General features: G+C 37.1%; 3 protein-coding genes and 1 long non-coding RNA gene across 6 annotated transcripts; 1 reads left to right on the plus strand and 3 right to left on the minus strand.

Moving 5' to 3' along the window:
• Positions 1 to 181: 181 nt before the first annotated feature.
• PEN2 (PTEN 2) lies at positions 182 to 7,102 on the minus strand. 2 transcript variants are annotated; one of them, XM_008238344.2, is made up of 13 exons: positions 6,848 to 7,102; positions 5,395 to 5,897; positions 5,094 to 5,195; positions 4,951 to 5,007; positions 4,020 to 4,085; positions 3,233 to 3,409; positions 3,019 to 3,105; positions 2,842 to 2,906; positions 2,679 to 2,755; positions 2,061 to 2,107; positions 1,797 to 1,927; positions 1,635 to 1,704; positions 182 to 1,001 (listed from the first exon to the last, which is right to left on the minus strand). In XM_008238344.2, exons 2-13 carry the CDS (start codon positions 5,815 to 5,817, stop codon positions 465 to 467), a joined length of 1,839 nt encoding a protein of 612 aa, XP_008236566.2. In that variant the 5' UTR covers positions 5,818 to 5,897; positions 6,848 to 7,102; the 3' UTR covers positions 182 to 464. The 2 variants fall into 2 exon arrangements, with proteins under 2 accessions (XP_008236566.2, XP_088911307.1); XM_089055181.1 differs by having other exon boundaries at positions 5,395 to 5,891; positions 6,848 to 6,968.
• Positions 7,103 to 8,610: 1,508 nt separating this feature from the next.
• LOC103335333 (cysteine proteinase mucunain-like) lies at positions 8,611 to 11,532 on the minus strand. Its single transcript, XM_008238343.2, has 5 exons — positions 10,821 to 11,532; positions 9,928 to 10,163; positions 9,701 to 9,841; positions 9,060 to 9,518; positions 8,611 to 8,966 (listed from the first exon to the last, which is right to left on the minus strand). The coding sequence occupies exons 1-5, from the start codon at positions 11,317 to 11,319 to the stop codon at positions 8,871 to 8,873; spliced, it is 1,431 nt and encodes a 476-aa protein (XP_008236565.2). The 5' UTR covers positions 11,320 to 11,532; the 3' UTR covers positions 8,611 to 8,870.
• A 5,878-nt stretch (positions 11,533 to 17,410) lies between these two features.
• Positions 17,411 to 18,345, minus strand: LOC148916226 (uncharacterized). The gene is made up of 2 exons (XR_016128037.1): positions 18,205 to 18,345; positions 17,411 to 18,147 (listed from the first exon to the last, which is right to left on the minus strand). It is a non-coding gene; the product is annotated as an uncharacterized LOC148916226 (long non-coding RNA).
• On the plus strand, positions 17,793 to 20,195 carry LOC103335345 (uncharacterized protein At4g06744-like). 2 transcript variants are annotated; one of them, XM_089054853.1, is made up of 3 exons: positions 17,793 to 18,147; positions 18,205 to 18,912; positions 19,494 to 20,195. In XM_089054853.1, exons 1-3 carry the CDS (start codon positions 17,793 to 17,795, stop codon positions 19,967 to 19,969), a joined length of 1,539 nt encoding a protein of 512 aa, XP_088910979.1. In that variant the 3' UTR covers positions 19,970 to 20,195. The 2 variants fall into 2 exon arrangements, with proteins under 2 accessions (XP_088910979.1, XP_088910978.1); XM_089054852.1 differs by having other exon boundaries at positions 17,793 to 18,912.
• Positions 20,196 to 20,877: the final 682 nt, after the last annotated feature.

The following is a 20,877-nucleotide window of genomic DNA, read 5'->3' on the forward strand; positions in this document are numbered from 1 at the left end:
GAATTTGTCTTTGCTGGATTGCTTGTTGCAGGCAGGATAGCATAAAAACGATGGTCTAAATTATTCTAAATTACAGGGATGGGAACTCGAACTTGGATGCAAGAAGACGGTCACTGTCCTGCAAATGAATGACAACATTAAAAAGGCAATACAAAAAGAGAAGAACAAAAGACTCAAAGTATACCCCGGAAAGCAGGAAATGATATATTACAGGTTTCATTTTTTCTTTTTACAAAAAATAAAATGAATTCCAACAATTCCCGTCACAGTTTGATGTTGATTATTCGCATCTCCAATAATATTTTTTTTTGCTTGATCAATCCACTAACCAAAAACATACTTCAATTACAAACTGAACGAATGGATTGAACATGACCGATTATCACCAACTGCTGGACTTAAAGCTTGCAAACCATATTATGTACAGATTCTCTAATTCCAGGCACCAACGTCAACCCCCTGATTTACTCACTTTCATAGTCGTCGTCATCTCCAAACGTGAAAACAGAGGCATCTGCGGCCATTGCCTTAAATTCACTTTCTGAGTTTGGAGCCTCGAGGCCTGGGACATTTCCACCTCCAACAGAACCTTTTGGCTCACTCGCAGGAGGTACCTGTTTCGAGTCCACGTTTCCAATAGAAACTTGTTTAGTCGCATGTGTTAAACTTGCAATTTGATCTGGTTTGGTATTAGACTCAGAACTGGTGGTCGTACTGGCCACAGTTCCACCTGCTGTTGCCGAAGTTGCTTCTGCTTGCCGGCTCTTGGAAGAGCTAGATTCCTCTGCCTCACTGTCTGAAAACACATCATCCTTATCTTGATTTCCTGGGCTTTTACTTTCTTGTGGAGCAGCTGTACCCCCGTCATCCGAGGAAGGATTGGTACCTGAGCTTTCATCCGGTTTCTTAGTAGAAGTTTCAGTGTTAGGTGTCGTAGGAACATTGCCGTTATAATCCACTAAAACCACTTCAACCTGAAATCCCGGGGAAGGAAGTTTTCTCTGCAGAAAGCCCATTACAAATTACTGTTAAGTTGGCCATCCTTTTTAATATTTTAACTAAATAAGAAATTATTGAGAAAAGGAGGGTGACATGTGTGCCTTAGTATTAAACAAAATTAAAAAAACAAAAAAAAAGAAGCAGACGGAGTCCTATGAGTCCAATTGAAATACAATCTCGACAACCGAGCACTCAATTCTATCATATAACGCTCCACTCCACTAAAAGCTCCCAGCTATATATCCCACACCACATGATGAGAATACGAGCAGTGATAGATGGCAAACACCAAAAGCTGAGTGATAATGCAAAAAAGTGTGCTTTCAAGGTGTAGAATGGCTTACATTGTTTCAGCCAACAGGTATAATTTGTAGGCAACATTTGATAAATAACTAAAGTTCCAGGGCATTTTTCCACTTTAACACTTCTGACATAAGACCAACCCTTAACCAACCTCACCATGCGTTATTTTATCCAGGTTGTGGGTATGGTAAAGTAAAAACAAAGCAAATATATTTCAATAATTTTAAGTGCTATACATGCAGACCACCAACAATGAGTTCCCAAGGTTCTGTATTTTGCTAGCACAAAGCATACATCTTGAAATAAAAATGCAAAATCAGCAAGAGATGTACCTTGTCAAACCCATCCAGATCGTTGTTGGTTAAAACTTTTCTATTTTCAGTCATCGTTGTGTTCAACCAGCTGGGAATAAACGACAATAACAGTATTAGAACAAAAGAGAATCTGTTCCAAGTCACACAAAGCATAAACGAATGGGAAGGAAGACTACATACCAGTAAAAATCTCCTTGACGATCATGAAAATGGATTTTGAAGTCCCCAACTAACTCTGTCAAGCCAAGTTCCCCTGGCAGCGCAAAGACCATTACACCCTTCTTTGGAGCAGAAAACCAATAATCTTCTGGCTGTCAATATAATTTACATGCAAAACCCAAGTTATCATAAGGACGGCAGAAAGCTAAAAATTACTAACCGGAAAAAGGCAGAACCTTTAATGAAACCTGTATTTAACTGTTATCAAACAAAAAAAAAACCTACCGAAAGACCCTTAGTTCTTGGATGCTCTTTCGTGGAAAAGAGAACACCTGAGAGCATTAAAGCAAAGGCATCAGCATAATAATAAATCTTATAAACATGAGTTTCAGAACTATGCAGTACTTAAACTCTAAGAAATACATGGTTTTCATGCGTTTATGAGTCTTTGCAAGCATCGGCAAGACATAGTTCAACACAAACAAAATGGATACATGTGCTTCCAAGTGAATCGTGAGACACATTTTAAGCTCACTATCAGGTCAGCTCTGAATATGGCAATGAGATCTTTACTCTTTGATATCTGTGTAGCAAATTTTTTTTTAAATATCCCACATTCATAATTTCATATAATGAATTTTTTCAGAGTTCTGAGGATTATTTAGTAAAAAGAAACGTGAAGAACTTGTTAGTGTCGAGTTAGGTCATCTTTCCACATTCAACAATGTGCAATAGTACTTGGAATAAAAAAACAAGTGTAGAAGAAGATCTAGTTGCAGATAACCCTAAGAAGACAAAAGTCAAACATAATAGATGAACTGTGATGGTAGAAGGTTTATCATTAGACAGCATATAGGAAAGTGGAAGGGTGGTAACAGACGGAGTGAGGATGATGGAACACACCATTATGATCAGAAACAGTAATGGAGGGTCTGATCCAGTATGGGCACCTATGAAGCCGGAAGCCCCTAAGCATGCACCTGCATATGATGCAAACAAAATATTCCATCAGTGTCCATGTGAAAAATAAAGATACTACAAAATGGATATATAGCCAAAAGTATACCTGCGCCCTGGTGGGTTTTCACCATTGAAGTATGTTAAGATACGCTCGAAATATTTAACGTACCTCTGGAAAAACAACAGACAAAAATTAGCCCAACACATAAGATGTAAGAAGGGTAAGTGGCAAGAAATCAAAAATATGTAGCTCTTAAAAGAAAATAGAGCAAATAATACTAACAATCTGACTTGGAAGAACAAGGCCCTTTCCATCAATACATCTTTTCTGGTTGTAGTAGTCAATAGACTCCTCAGCGGTCGGAAAAAACTGAAGAGACGGCAAATAAGTCTATAACAATAACTAAACAAGATACAATATGAAACTGAGAAATTAACTCATTTTTCCATGAGATTCTTTTTCACACTTTCAGGAAAAATACTATGCGCAAATATACCTTCAAGTAAAGAAGAAGACTGGAAATCATCAATCCTGTTCTTGCCATTCCAGCCTTGCAATGCACAACGACAACATTCTCAATATCCTCTTTCAACCATGAATAAGCGCTTCGACAAAACAACGTTATTAGCTGAATTGGTGGGCAATTATGGTCATCGAATGGAAAACTAGCCACCTGTAGACAAAATGATAAATCAAATACAGGAAGCTGTCACAACAGAACACCTTTGTTTTGATAATTACAATCCAGACACAGCACATGTACTTCAAGTGATTATCCTTTGTTTACTACGGCCTTTATTCTTTATTCTATAAAATTTTAACAAAAAAGGAAAGCACCAATATCTAGACTATCAGCTTAGTGGGGTGCCTATATCAGATCTGTTAGGATATAGAGTAATTGTGGAGTTCCAAAAAGAACATTAGAATATAACCAAATAGGACTTGTCACTTGTGTTGTTCTAGTCTCGTGAACTAAACATATGGTTCTGTTCTTCATGGTTCTTGAAAATAACATTGACTCACTCATCAAAAAAGGAGAGGTAAATTTATTGGGATTCCACTACCACCATCACCACCATCACAACCACCACTACATCCCTAACACCTAGTGGGTACCCACTGCCCGTCCCTACTTGTGAGAAAGTTGTAGTTGAATGCCATGGTTTAAGCTCAATAATAACCTAGCCACACATCACTTCCAGCCTACCACAGTACAGATCACTAATTTGAATGGTTCAAATAAAAACTGTTGGTGCACCCACAAGTGAAAAATCATGACTCACCTTTCCTTCAAATAAGGATGCGTCATACAGCCTTTCAGAACAAAGGTTATATACTTTGTACTTGCCCTGCACATATCCCAAGATCACATATTCCAACATGTAAAAATACATTGAGAATGATATTTCTTACCATATCAGTACAATATATCATAGCAATTGGCATAAGCTTAATCACATTTCTTTAACCAACGAAGTAAATCAAGAAAGGGTATAAAACAGTCACTATATAAGAAATTTATGGATACAATTTCTAATGTCAGCAAAACCATACATAAAATGGCTAACGAAAGAAGCTGCACTTCTGTAGCTAATAAACTAAATACACAAGGGTTAAGTTCCACACAATTCAGATAAAAACACCAGCAGTTCCGAGTAAATACAATAAACGGTTGAAACATTATGCTTGGGAGATTGTCAGCGTGTGTGTCTGTTTGTTGAGTGTTTTAAAATTAATATTATCTGGAGTCTGAACCAAGATGAAACAAGATCATGACAACTTCCTTGGGACAAAAAATAAGAGTAAAACCAAAAGATGAATGAAGCTCCAAATTACTTTGCTCTGCTACACTCATATTTGGTGCATCAAGGAAGAAATCTATCTTGCACACTCCATCTCTTAAATTATTTTGAAAGATTTCCATATAAGTTCAAATGATCAAGTAGAGACTGCACGAGTAACCTTAGTAAAAAGATACTAGATGAACTTGCGAATCACTCACTAGGCAGTTAGACGAAGCCTTTCAAAAAGGAGGAGAGGGGGACAGAGTTTATCTAAGTGATTAAGTATACTCAGAAACATTATGAATGGATCATCATAAGGTAATATAAAATCTTGTAAAATAAATACTAAATGAAGATTAAGCATTAAGAGGATTTTAGCAATGCTATCCAAAGATGAATATAAAGATCATGACCCAAAATGCATTATTACCTGATGATGAGTTTCAAAGAACTTAATCACTTCTTCCATATGATTTCTGTAGAATCCCTGCATTACATATAGGTAGACTGAATTTTGGTGATTCAAAGGAACAGGACAAGTGAAGTCAAATGTGGAGTATATTAATTACTAACCTCAACATATCCCAGAAACCCAGAGCTCATATCACCAGCAGGGAATCCCATAGCAATAATGTTCTCCGTAATATAAGTCATGTCCAAATCAAATCCTCCTTCCTATACACAAGGCAGAAAATTGGGTTATACAAATGCTAAAAAATTCATAACATGCAGAGACGTCTTGTTTGCTTTGAAATGACAGAGACTACTGTGCAAGTAAGCAAAAGGAAAGCAGTTTATAAATTATAACCCCTATAAAGAAGATAAAAATAAAAAAGACCACAGCAGCAAGAAATCAGTAACACAGGAGACCCACCTGGTATCTTCGTTTGTTTTGGGAGACAACATGTCGGGCCTTAACCTGAACAGCCTTCACTACACTCTTAGAAGAGTCAGCTATGCCTTTTGTAATTGTTCCAATAAAACCAGGTTGCTGAGTTGTTGGACTTCCACTTGAACCCTCATCTGCCGATGGAGCTTTTGGAGACAAGCGCAATCCTAACCCACTAGTAAAGCGTGCAAAGGGTGATTGTCCAGCATTCCCAGTTGTAGAGCTGTCCTGTGTTGGTGCTAATGGCTGAGGAATTTTCAGATTTTTGGCCCATGATGACAAGCCAGAAGAAAATGGCTTATTTGGCACATCCTGAGAATCTGATCCAGAGTCCGTGGCAGCAGGAGGTTGTGCCTGAGGAGCTTTAGTTTGAGGAGCAGTCGATGAATCAGCAGATTCTGAATCCATCCTATTACCCCAGCGACCCTGATGGAGAAATGGGTATTGAAAGTAGAAGTTCACAAATCCAGCATACGAGCTTTCTGTAGCTGAAAAGCACACGCAGAACAATTATTTTAAGACAAAAACCATGGACTTTTTATTTTCAGCCAAAAATATATAAGAAAAAACCAACATATTCCAATCTTCCTCTGTTTTCTTTCTCGCTTTCTAATCATTCTTATTCTCTCCGTGGGCTAAAACGGAAGAGAAAAAGACAAACAGAAGTGTGCAATTATGGACAATGTCCATTAGTTAATGTAGCATAAAACTGAAGCACTTACGATTAATACTATTACACTGATGATCAACCAGGCAACTATCACTCCACAAATTCAAATGACAAGAGAGACCAAAAAAAGAAAAAGCACATGACCCTAATTGCTCTACCCGTGTAAAAAAAATCCTTTTATAAATCTACGTCAAAATGAAAATAAAACATAAGAGATATCCAAGCTTAAAGACTTCAATAATGAAACAAATGGTTTTATAAACAGGTTTCCCCAAATCTAACCAACTGTTTCCAAGCTTTCCTGGCCAATCCCGCGAGTAGAAACATGGAATTCTTAGTTTCTGCAATTCCAATAGTTCTTGCTCTCCCCAAGCCAACCGTCAAAACTAAAGCCTATCTTCTTTAAATAAAAAGAATGCTCCATTTCTGGGCACAGCCAGTCTAACACACAGCCCTTGGCATGCTTAACCAAATAGAAACAAAACTTCAGCTTATCTCCAACTCACAACAATGTTGTCAATTCAAGCACCATTCTTCAAGTTACATTTCTACACATAAAAACCTATGCATATACCTATACATATACATATGAATTCCATTGAAGAAAACTATCAAAAAAATCAGATTATTCTGATGAAGTCAAATTGAAATAACCACAAGATCCGCATAAAACGAAATTAAATGAAAACACTCACTATGACAAGAAAACGCGAGCTAAGTAACTAATTAAAGAAATTTTAGAGATCTACGAATAGGATCCAATCTTACCGAGATGAAAAGCCCGAGAATTTAGAAGCCCCGAGGATCTCACACAAGTAAACTGAAGCCTGTCTAGGGTTTCACACACAGAGAGACAGAGAGAGAGAGGGAGAAACTGAGGCTTGGTAATCGGGCGGGTTAGCAAGGTCTTTGTGCTATCATTTTCACGTGCTTCGGTTTTGGTCAACCGAATCGACGGTGGTGATGTGACCTTGACTGTTTGATGTCTTCGGGTTAGATCGTCATCTCGCGGCAATAAAACGGTAGGATGTTGTTGGCTTGTACAGAGTAATGGCTTAAAACGGCAAGGCGCGTTGCGTTGCGTTTGTTATTTTGTCATTCCTTCCCCCTACTCTTTATTTAGTAAATACTAAATACGTAGAAAATTGCAATAATTTTTCTTTTCTTTTTTTTGCCAAAAGGCAATAATTTTTCTTTTACGGAATTTTTTTTAATCAACGAGAATGGGAATCAGAACATTGGGAGGAAAAATACCACTCGACTAAAGTCTGAAAAAATACTTTCGACTAGTATTTTAAACATATATTCTTATTTTATACAATTTTTAATAATATAAAAGAGTATTAAAAAATAAATCCATTATGCATATTATATGTATGTATATAGTTTATTTATTTATTATAGGAATATGGGTACAGTAACTGTGGAGATCAATAAAATGAACAGAGAATCCTTATGTAAAAAAAGTTTATTTTCCCATTTTTTTAATAGGTGCTGAAACCCAAAAACATAATTATTGAAAATCATTTTGATAATTTATCACGTACTAGTATGAGTTAGAAAAGAAAAGCTTTCATAACGAAATTTTTTTATTTGTTCCAAGTAAGCCACGTGGTTGGTGTACCATCCAATATATATAGGACGTGTGAAATTATTCTCCAACTTAATGCATTACTTTTTATGACATGTGATTGACTGCATTGTAAATATTCCACATGTACTACGTCTATTGAATGGTACACCAACTATTTGGTGTACCCAGAACACCCAAAAATTACTCAAAACTACTAAAACAGGGTCTCAAAATCAATGTTTGCTATAATTAAATAATAAATAAAAAAATATTTATAAAAAGCACACATTGTTTTATTATTATTTTTTGCAATGTTTTAAATTTAGTATAAATGTTTCGAGAAGATATGATTTTGACTTACAATAGTTAAATATAAGTGGTATATATTGTCACATTTGTATATTCTTGTTCTTTTTTAAACTATATCTACAAAATGTACCACTCTCATCTCGTATTTTATGTCAAAATTTCAATATGTTTTCTTGTTGATGATGGTGACGAAATTGATGATAGCGACTCTCAATAATAATTCTTTTAGACGCTTTGGTAGGGCTTGTTGTCCAGGAAATATATTACTAAGAAAGATATTTGTAAATTGTAATAGGTCCTTCAACTCGTGGGAAAATGTTAGACTAAACAAATGATTTGGCCATAGGATAAACGGAATTTGGTTTTATGGATTAATATCAGGATTTTCCTTCTTATTTTCCGTCTTTAGCTTTTTCTGTTAAACTCATCAAACTCTTTTTCTGTTAAAACTCATCAAACTCCAGGGTTCGATTCTAGGAGGTCAAACATATACAAGTCAGGTAAGGTTTACTTAAGTTGTTTGGAAAGCAGATAAGAAATTCTGGGTCCACCATAAAAGCCATAATGGCTGTGCTACCATGTCATGGCCACCATGGATGATGCATATAAAACAATGGAGAGGGCAGAACCAAGCAACAAGCAAACCAAATGAGTATGCAAATCATTGTGAGATTAAATAAGAGCACAGCAGCCAATTTGTTTTGAATTGATTTGGTTACATAATTTATCTACAATAACCATTGAAACTATTTAAGGAATGAATCCCAAGTAAATGTAGATAGGGTTTGCACCAATTAGTATTTCAAAGAACACAATAGCAATTTCTTCCTTGGGGCATGCATATTTTCCTGGGAGCAAACTCACTTTACTTTCTTCCTTGTGGTTACCCAATTTCATAGGTTTGGATCCTCAAGCACTTGGAACCTTGCCGGCAAAGTGGAAATGCCGGTTGCTTCTAGCCGGAGTTCTCTTTAGAGCTTTCACACTTAGTGGATTGTCCTTGCTCTGTTTCAGTAAAAACACAGTATCAGCAAAAGATGAAAAGGGTCACTGCAGAAAAACAAGAACATAAAGATATATGGATCTACGATTTGTTACCAATCGGCAAGTTCCAGCATCAAGGTCACAGACTGGATACTCATGAGGGCAGCAGCTGTAATGGTCATCACAGCAGGTGGCAGACTCTAGAGGGCAGCATCCCCATCCGAAGCAGAAGTTGCCGTACTCATAGGTGCAGCAGCATGTGGTTCCCAGAGGGCACGAGTAGTAGTCGTCACACACAATGGTGGGCTTCACAGGAGGAGGAGATGGTGGAGATGGGGGAGGTCTTGGGGGGTTCTGACCCTGCTTGGTAGGGTATGAGGCCTCAATGGCAATACCGCATTTGCCAGTATTGGTGCTAGCCACATTACGTTCCAACTTGATGTAACCAGCCTCTCCCCAACTTGGACCCCATGAGTTCCTCACAATCCAGTAGTCTACACCATTTTCGGTGCCATATCCAACAGCAACCACACCATGGTCAAGATCTGTTCCACAGCGTCCAGTGAAGACACCCTGAATGGACAGATAAATTAGAACTTGTCAGAGATGTCTAGTATTGATCTTGCCAATTACGTTATCAGGCTAAGAATTAAGACCGCACATGATTCTACTGATCAATGAATCAAGCCTACAATCCAACAACGTAATGGTTACCCTCCACATGAGTAGAGTTGGAATTAGGATAGAGGCCCTACCGATTGGTAGAGTTGGAATTCCCTGCCACCAGCTTCAATGGCAACACTAATTGGTTGATGTGACACAGCCTTCTTCAAGGCTTTCTCATCATTTTCTGGAACATCTTCATAACCATCAATGGACACAACCCGAGCATTTTTCTACATAAACGCAAAAGAACATTAACACAAGGATGAAATATTTTGTGCATAAATGAAAGCCAAAAGAGGTTGAATTGGATGTGTACCCTGTTAGGGTCACATGAACCATCTCGAGCACGGTAAGGGTAATCTTCCTCAGTATCAATGCCACCATTGTTGATGATGAACTGGAAAGCATAGTCCATAAGACCTCCATTGCATCCTTGGTTGTATGATCTATCACAATCCACCAATTCTTGCTCTGACAAAGAGATCAGCTCACCGGTCACAATCTTGTTTATCCCTTCCACTGCACCAACGGTTGAGAACGCCCAGCAACTCCCTTCAATCCAAAACACATAAATTCTATTACTAAGATGCAAAACGCAGCAGCAGCATTGCCTGAGGCATGCCAATACCAAGGATCACAAATTCTGTATAGTACACAGGAAAATCCCATTTGCCATAATCCTAAACTACAATTACCATATGTGAACCGTTTCGTTATGCTAATGAAAAAGCTCACATATTTTATAGGTGCAGATTATCAAGATGGACTCAATCAAAGCATTATCGACTTTTAATCTACATGCTACAATCACTTAAATATGCATAACCATCTTTTGAAGCAAAGCAAGTTTCCGACTTTTTTTCCAGGAAACATGTTTCTGTTCAACAAAAAGTAAAAGATTACAAATTTGCTGCACAAAAGGCACTGCAATTTACAACAACACATACAAACAAGTCCTCCAGCCACAAAAACAAAAATAAAAACCAATTATGAACGAGTCTCACGCAATTTCATAAATCTGAAAAAGGAAAAATATTTTTGTTCTTCTCAAAATCGTTTCTTTCAGAGAAAAGACAAACAAACAGACCCATAACGCTTTCACTACATTCCAGGGTCAAAGTCTGCTCAATCCAATTAGAACATGACCCTAAAAAACATGCGCAACAACAAAAATACAGACAAAAATAAATACAAAAATAAAAAGCTCACCGCATTGGCCTTGATCCTTAACCGGAGCAACAGCGCCCTTCGCCCTCCAATCGACGGACTCGGGCAACTCATCGCCGGCCCGGTACGCGTACCGGTTACTCTTTCTCGACCCGGAAAGCCTGAACCGGCGGTCCACCTTGGCACCCAAGTAAATGGACCGGTACTCCTCGTTGGTCAGATCGGCGAACCGGTTCAAACCCACCTTGTAACTCCGGCTCTGCTTGTTGTGCTCGTCGACGAACCTGAGATTGTCCTTGAAAATCTCGAACCGCCTCTCCTTCTCGCCCAAGGCGTTGTAATTTTTGCGATGCTTGACCAGCCACGACTCGTACAAGGCCTTCACCTCGGCCTCGGTCCTGTCAGACGGGACGCCCATGCCGTGCTTTTCGTCGTAGTCGATGATCGACATGTCCATGGCCGTGGAGAGGCCAAGGAGCATGAACAAAGCCATGCAGGCCAATGAGGCCACGGCCCCAGAAGATCTTGGAGAATTTTTCATGTTTGATAAAATGTCTGTGAGAATGCGATGGGTTGAGTTGGGGTTGGTGGGTTTTTATATATATAGGACAAGAGAGAGAGGGGGTTTGGATTGGCTTGGTTTGGTTGTTTGATAGGCTGGATGTTAAGGAGAAGAGAATGAATGGGACAGCGAATTGGGATTGGTTCAGAAGACCGAAGTTGCGTTGAAATAGGAATGAGAGTCAGGTTGGTTAACGGCTGGTGGTGACCACCTCTAAATTTTGGGGAATTTGTGTGTCCGTGAGATTGGGCGTGTTTTCGGTTTGAGTTGTGCCAGGATAAGTCGCGCACGTGCACTAATTGTTAATGTACACGAGTCTGCATCTCAGTTATTTACAGTCATGGTTCGAATTCCCACATGCTTCAAACAATCCGCCGGCTAATTTTTCCCAAGAAACAACTCCCACAATGGCCAATTGCCTGTATCCGAAAAACAAAAAACAAAACCGATATTTGTGGCAGAAGCAACAAGAGGTAGTTTTAGGGTAGTTTCTAGTTTGATTGTTGCCAGTACGTATTAATTTTATGACGAAGAATCTGTGACTATTAGGTAGTTTCTAGTTTGATGGTTGCCGCTACGTATTAATTGTATGACGAGGAATCTGTGACTATCTGAGAATTTAGGCAGCAAAAGCTTTCAAAATGATGACAATTAGGCAGAATTTGGAGAAGGTCTCTTTAGAAGTAAGCACATTGCAGCACATGCTTAGATGTAGGAAACGTAGTGTTCCTAAATATTTGAAGATTGATTAACGGGAAGCGATTTTCGCACTCTTCTTTTCTCCTCATGCACTTTCCCTCTTTTATTAGCCTTAGTAATGAATAAATCAAAGGAAAATCAAGTGACAAAAACAAGGAGAAAATGAGAGTGTGAAAATCACTACTCTTAATTAACGACAATTGAGCACTGTCCATCAGCTTATATATGCATAAATTTCTTAATTTTCTTCCCATGAATTGTGATTACCACTTTCCCACATTGGATTAAATGGAGTAAGAAAAATGTGTCGCAAGTTGAAACATACACTTTTATATTTGCTTGTACTCAACTAGATGGAGTTCACTTATTCATGAAAAAGAAACAAGATGGTTTGTAAAGAAGTTTGGGGTAGGAATAGGATCAAATCAAACCAGTCTTAATATCTACTTATGGGATTTATTACAACTTTTATCCATTCTAAAGATGAATTTGATGTTTCAATCATGCTCATCATGTGTAACAAATTTCAAGCAATCCCAATATTTCTAGTCGTTCAACCTATACGTGTAGTTGTATCAAAATTATTATTTCTTTCACTTATATCAACAGATCTCTCTCTCAGCAGCCTTCCTAGTAATATCTTTCGCTTATATTAACATCACAGCACCATGATTTCCATTCCTCTGTGCATAAGGTTTTCATATTCATACACTGAAATAAATATGAAACAGAAAATTTATTCGATTTGTTTTACGACAAGTTGTAGCTTAATCGAAATCTTGTATCATTTTGCAATCTCTTCTATGAATCATACAATGAACTGAAGTAAAGTATGGAGCCTCTCCCTCTTGCTGATGTGCTTGCAGGGATAATATTGTTTTAGGTAGGCTTCAATCAGTAGAAATGTGATAACTCTCTCTCTCTCTCTCTCTCTCTCTCTCTCTCTCTCTGTGGCATGTGTGTATTCTGCTAAACAATGAGAATCTCTCTCAATCTTTGTGCTCTAGATGTTTTGTTTTTGGTAAATTGTGCTATATGAATTGGTTATAATCTATTGGCTTTAAAACAAAAAACAAAAAAGGCAATCTGAGTACTTTGTCTTATTATTTTTCCTGAAGATTATTCAATTTAAGTTGGGGACATATGTTCTATAATTTCTGATCTATAAATATCCACTTGGCTTTGGATAGCAAAAGCATCTTTGATTGTTCTTAATTATCTCTGGTCCAACTTTTTTTTTTAAAGATTTTTTAGGTTTTAGACATAAAAAAAATTTCACTTTTGGAAAAAGCCAAAGCTTTTCAAAAAGAAAAAAACCACTCAACTTTCAAATTAAAGACATGCAAATGTATTGGATTCCTTAGGAAATCTAAAAATAAATAAGGCATTTTTGTCCATTTTGCTTCTTTTAAAATTTTTCTCTCTCCTTTTGCTTTTTCCCAAATGTCCCTTTTTTTTATACTTTGTGTGCAGATTCAGTGGATGTTTTAGCTGTTACATAACATGTGAGCTATACAATTAGATTCAAGTAAAGATCATCAATGCCTTGAAGTGAGGGGAACCTACACTGACCTAAGACTGGCAGATGCATACTCTTTTGTTTGTTCTTTCATTTTATCATCCACCACTGATTTGATTTGATTTCTTGTGGCAAACATCCACCACTTGTGTTTTTGGTTTGTTCTGGTTTTTTTTTTTTTGGGGGTAAAAGGTTTGTTCTGTTTCATTATATGGCTTTTGTACTTGTTCAATACTTTACCCTATAGATCTTGCACTCATTTGTTGGTATTGGAGAGAATGAGACACTACATAATTACCCAACCTAATCACTAATTAGTCCCATTAATTAGGCATTATCTTGCACTTTGATTTTTTCGCTCCTCAAGGCAAGGAGAAACACTTACATGAAACGAGGATAACATTATTTTGCTATTCTCAGCCAATTACGATATGTTACGCGTAATAATTTTTCACGTGGCAATCTATGATTGGAAGAGGAGAGCAAAACAATATTACTTCCGTTTCATACAAGTTTTTCTTCAAGGGAAAGACAAGATTACCTAGAGGCCCTGTGTATATATGACACATCTGATGACATAAACAGACAAGGTGGGAAAGCTTCCACTGCCAAAGTTAATGGCAGTCTAATTTGCAAGTGCTGCAAACTAAAATTGGAGAAAAGATATAAAAAAGTGAACTGATTTTGAAGCATCCATTTGTAAATTCTCATGATGATCAAGAACACAATGTAGCAGATGGGGTTCAAGATTATGGAGAGGCGTCTTGTCAACTGCAAGAGCCCACTTCAGGTTTTCAGAAGACAGCTTGTATTATTTGTTTGCTGACATTGACAATGATAGGACAATTGAAATTTAGGTACATTCATGAGATGTGAGTGCTTTTAGTTTTAGATGGAGGGATTTGGGGTGTAGGTGCTAATCCCGTTTTGGATATCTTTCCTCCAACCAATGAGATACCATAAATCAAACTCAATGCAAATTTTGGCACCCGCTGATGCTGTTGCAGTCCTTATAAGTATCATTGGCCTACGATATTGAACCAGTGCCTTGTTTTTCTCTCTTCTCCCAACTATCTCCAGCTCTGATGAAAATCACTCTTTGAGTCATTCTCACTCACATCACATGATCAATTGGTCCTGGGCACTCAGAAACAAAGTTAACGATAACTATAAGTGGATCATATTTACTGATCACATAATTGCTACACTATATTATATATAGTAAATTTGACTTACACCATTCAAATTCAATTTGCCGTATTTAAAATCCTTCACTTTTTGTTCCTATAAATAATACCTAATTTGTATAAGTAAAAATCCATGACTAGGATCCAACTCAGCAACTTACCTAATTAAGCATAAAATCTGATTTATTGTACTTTTCAGATTCCAAAAATACCCCAAACTAAGCCATTATTGCATTTTGTATATTAATGTATGAATCAATATGGAAACAGTTTTTAATTGGATTGTATATCATGACAGATGTTGAATTTGGAAAGATCTCCAAATGGTTGTAATGGATGTAAGAATTAATTTTGAAACATTTTTTAAAAAATTTAACAATAAATTCAAGTTTGGGTAATCGGTTTGTTTAATAAAATGTTTATGTTATTTTCTTTTTATGAATTATACATGACTAATAATCCACTTTATAATTGTTTATGAATAAAACTGAACATACTAATTATTTTGAAAAAATAATGTACCTATTACTTGTTTGTTTTATGAAAAATATAATTTACCTAGTATGAAAAGTGTACATAATTCTCTATTCCAATATACCTACATTATACGACATCCAATATACCTATTATTTGTTTTATTAAAAGTAATTTTTTTAAATGAACCTATTTTCTCTCTCCAAATAACTTACATATACACATTTACAGGTATATTGTAAAATAATTTACCTGTAGGTAAATAATGTACCCGTATTTTATATAAATTATTGTGTACCTATTTTTAATTATGAAAAATATACGCAATTACAAAGTAACTGACTTTGTTTTTTTTTTTGTGGTAAATAATATACCTATATTTTATATGTATATATTTATATTATATTTTTCATAGGTACATTATTGGATATGTAATTTACATTTTTTTTTTGTTGCAATTTTAGGGGGTGAGATGTGAGAGGGAATGACAACTAAAATAAATGGGGTGATTGATATGCTATTAATAGGGAGTATATTAATTACAATTATGGCAGTTAATGAAATGCTTGAAATAAATTATAAATAAAATATGAAGTTTAGTGGCAACGATGTAAAACTATAGAAATACTATGACCTCTTATATCATACTGGTCATTTAAATTTGAAATTGGGTTTTACACATAGATTTATAGAGTGATTGGTATATGTCTAAAAAATAGAAAATGTAAAAATCTATATTGAACAAACCCTATTATATATAACGTACGGTGGGTGACGTATCTATTAATTAACTGGCCATAATAATTTATGGAGTAAGTGAGTTCCAATTGCTACATAATACTACTGAATATTTATTTTAAAATGTAACAACATTGAAGTGCTTGCTTGGTTTGTCTGCTTAAGTGGCTTAATTAGTCTTTTAGCTCTCTTTCAATCCGTGACACAAACTTTTTAAAACATAACATTATTTTCTTCCGCCCTTTGCAGAACTCAAACAGCTGCTTTTGCTTTTGGTAGCAGGGACAGAGAGAGTCTACAAGGCAGGTCATTTCACACCGACAAATAAAATAAATGAGGCCACACGAGCACGCCAAGCTCGTGCCGGACAACGCTTCTTTTCACGTGAAAAACAAATATCATTCCATTATTGATGAAAGTATGAGGCCATGAAGATAATATCAATACATTATTAATGTTAAGTACGTCATTATTTGGTTCAGTTTTATTCTTATCAGGGATTTAAAACATCGGGGATAAAAAGGGAAATCTTGAGGATATACGAGGGAAGAAATTGGTTCACCCTACTATATATCCTTATCGATATCTTGAAAAATGAAAATTTCGGAGAATATATTAGTGTATCGGCATATATTTTCATCCTTAGTTATAATAATTGACAATACGATGCAACGAAAATGCTTAATATATCTCAACTTTCCTTACATTATATTTTACCTGGCATTTTATTAGGTACGCTTTCCTTTTCTTTTTTTCTTATTAATTAAGGGTAGGACACATGATTGGACAACTTTCATATGAGATTACTATGCCATTAACATGATTGGACTAGTTTATTTTCGTACACACTCTTTTGGTTGATTATGAGGACAATTACATAATTCCTACTTAATTAGCCCTTAGCTCTATCCCTAACCTAAGGACTATTAAATTCGTTTATTGTTTAATCTATGCTAGGTTGAAATTGTTGTTTTTAGTTAAAGTAACATTCCTACGACCCCGAAACACGCGTTCCAAATTCTCTAAATAACAACTAATGTGATGGTATTTCATTTGATCATATCTGAATATTCAATTGCGATATTAGTATGCGCGGACGAAATCGACCATCAATTTCACCCCTTTATGCCCACATGGCTGCCTAGTGTTGAAACAACCCAAAACTTTATGTCATGCTTTTGGTACCCCTCGAAAAGAAATTGTAGAAATTGCACCATGGCTTGGCTTGTGGCATAGACTTGGAAGTCAAGGGCTGAGGGGGGCATGGGTCTCTTTCCCTCACCCATGTGAAATTCCAATTATTGATGTCATTTTGTGGAAGAAAAAAGTCCTGTCTTTAATTTACCCAATCAAATTGAAGCTAGAGGCTCGAGTGGGCATTCATTTGGCCTTGCAATCACCTTTGCAAAAACACTTCTTTTTCTGCAAATCTCTTTTAAGCACAGAATCTTCATTTGCACATAAATCTCCATTCTAATACTGTTTTCATAATCCTGAGCTGTGCCCAAGTATTTTAGTAAAGTAAGGCCAAGCCTCTAAACTTTTGGTAGGTCCCAAGGGACTTGAAAATAAAAAATGTAAGGAATCAGAGAGGCAAACAATAATATGTAACAAAAGTGTCTCTCTGTCCGACAATGAGAGCTCAACTCACAAGCCCCTCTCTCTCTTTCAACTCTCATCCCCAAGAGACAAACATTTTTGGGCCAATGCTATCTTTTTCCTCATGACCCTTGACTATTCTTCACATAAGTCTAAGTCTGCCTTAGTCTCCTCCTCCTTTATATGCATAATATTATCTCTTCACTATTTCTAGCAACTCATGCTTAGACAAAGGCATGGCTACCTTTTCTTTCTTTGCTTCACTTTTGATCTCAATACTTTTAGTACATTTGTGTTTGTACCATGAGGTTGAAAGTGTTCATGATCAATTGATCAGCACACATAGAGAAGCCTTGGAAATCATTATAGGTGGAGGAGGTGTAAGTTCTCCTCCTCCCCCTTCTCCTGAATATGAAAATTGCCCTCCTCCTCCCCCGCCTCCATGCCCTCCGCTACCATCACCGCTACCTCCACAACCAACACCGTCACCATCACCGCCACCTCCAACACCATCACCACCTCCACCACCGTCGCCACCGTCGCCACCGTCACCACCTCCACCACACTCAGCACCTCCACCACCGTCACCACCTCCACCACACTCAGCACCTCCACCACCGTCACCACCTCCATCACCAAAACCAAAGCCTCCATCACCAAAACCAAAGCCTCCATCACCAAAACCACCACCACCAACACCTGCCCCAGGCAAGTTTGAGAGCGAGCGAATTAAACTTGCCTACTATGTGTTTAAAAATTTCAGACCCTTAATCAAGGATGACCCGAAAAACTACGCAAAGTCATGGCGGGGCCATGATGTTTGCAAGTACAAGGGCGTTGTCTGCGCTATTCATCCTGACTACAAGCAGAGAGCAGTTGCTGGTTTAGACATCAATGGCGCTCTGTTTGGCGGTTATAATGCTAAACTCCCCCTGGATGGCTTCCTTGACAAATTAGAGGACTTGGCTTTCTTCCATGCAAACTCCAACAATTTCACAGGCTTTGTCCCAAAAGACGTTTACAAACTAAAATTCTTCTACGAGCTTGACCTCAGCAACAACAAGCTAATCGGAGGCTTCCCTAATGAAGTTCTTGCGGCCACAAATTTGACATTTTTGGACCTCCGGTTCAACTCCTTCGCAGGTTCAGTCACACCGGAAGTCTTCAAACTAGATGTTGATGTGCTCTTCCTCAACAACAACAATTTCAATCAGAAGATTCCTGACAATCTTGGTTCCTCACCAGCACATTACTTCACTTTTGCTAACAACAAGTTCACTGGTCCAATCCCAAGAAGCATTGGCCAAGCATGCAAAACCCTTTTTGAGGTTCTCTTCCTTGGGAACAGCCTTACAGGTATGCTTCGAAATTTCTATAATATCCTGGAATTTTCCCCCATTTTCTCTGTTTTAAGGACCAAAAATACAGAGAAAATGAGGATAACACTATTTTGCTTGAATATGATAACACTAATATAATCTAATGATATGTTTGGTGCTATACATAATTAAAGACTGGATTAAATGAAATATGCTATTACATAACCTAATGGGATTAAACATAATCTAATTGGTTGGCAGTTGAATCAAATTAGTTAGTTTGATCTAACGGTTAAAAGATAAGATCCTCACTATAAAATGACTCAATCTCATCCACCTTAATCTCTACATTTTGATTGGATTTATAATCCTACTATATTTGGGCCTACAAGACATAATCCGATCCTTGTTGTTTTAAGGCCACCAAACATCTGACTAAATTGTGAATCCTATCCAGTTATATAATCCAACACACCAAATCCGTACGTAATCCTAAATGTAAGATAGAGTGGTAACCAGTTCTAGCCAATTAATTCCGATTTCATTTATTATTCCTCAATATATATATTACCTTTGATATTATCTTGGACACCGACATTTAATACCTCGCTTTTTCAGGGTGCCTGCCGTATGAAATTGGGTACTTAAACCAGGCCACGGTGTTCGATGTGAGCTCCAACTTCTTAACAGGCCCAATACCACACTCATTCAGCTGCTTGGCCAAGATTGATTATCTAAACTTGGCCAACAACAGCTTCTATGGACCAGTGCCAGAGCAGGTCTGCACCTTGTCTAATCTGAGGAACTTCTACTTGGCCAACAACTATTTCACAGAGGTCGGGCCAGAGTGCCGGAAATTGATCAAGAAGAAGGTTCTTGATGTTAGGCAGAATTGCATTTTGGGCCAACCAAACCAGAAAACAAAGGCTCAATGTACTGCCTTCTTCTCCAAGCCTAGAAAGTGCCCCAACGAGAAGGAAATGACCTACGTGCCTTGTAAAAGACACTTGGGTTCAAATGAGAAGAAGCCTGAGCATCAGAAACAAGCTTCTGCCCCATTGTCTTATGGCAGTCTTGTGCCACACAGGCTTTGACTGATTTCATGCTGGAATTGGGCTTGTGGAAGATGATGAGCTAGATGGGTCCTTTGTTAATTTATGCATATATATATATATACACATATATATTTGTATATTTTCTTTTTTAATGATTTTATGGAGCAATGTAATAACCTGCGCTGCTTTATAACCCTAATTTAAGCATGCAAGTTTATAGAATAATGAGGTTACTACTTGTTCTGATATATATTTTTTTTGATGAGATCATTTTTATTGGGGCGGCTCTCTCTCTCTTATATAATTTGTTGAATTATAATGTCATGTGATAAAAAATGAATGCTGAAACTGCTTTCCATGGTCGCTTGTACACCACAAATAAAAGATTCAATCAAATTGAAAAGACCTTTGGTTACTCATGTCTCTGTCTATGTCCTGTTCTATCCAATTGGTCCTGTCTTAGAACTAGTAGTAGTTGAGAGATTACATATTTTTGGCTGGATGTGGTAGGACTTTTAGTTGAGAAAGTTCGCCTGTCATGTGCCAGACTTTCACCACTGACGATATCATTTTCTTCTTAGCTTTAGGGTTCGGCAGACTTTCACCATCAAATTTTGAAGGCCATGAACTAGGTGCACAAACTCGGCCTGTATTCCTCAAGGTTTCTCCTTTTTTATTTTGTCAAAGGCAGGGAGGGGGAAGAAAATTTACTCACACACACATTGGTGCCTAGAGGTTTTAAACTTGAGACCATTGTTCTTAGGCCAAACATACTTTTCCACTATGATATGACTCATTGGCAACCCTTTGTTTTCTCCTCCGTTCTATTGAAAATTAAGTTGTCCTTCAACCAAAAAACAAAAATTGAATCAGATATTGTCAATTTTTTTTTTTTTTTGGTTGGCGTGGCTATTGTGTATATATATATACACACAGAGTACACCTAC

This window comes from Prunus mume, linkage group LG6 (assembly GCF_029339155.1).
Source record: "Prunus mume cultivar Tortuosa linkage group LG6, ASM2933915v1, whole genome shotgun sequence".
Taxonomy (NCBI): Eukaryota; Viridiplantae; Streptophyta; class Magnoliopsida; order Rosales; family Rosaceae; genus Prunus; species Prunus mume.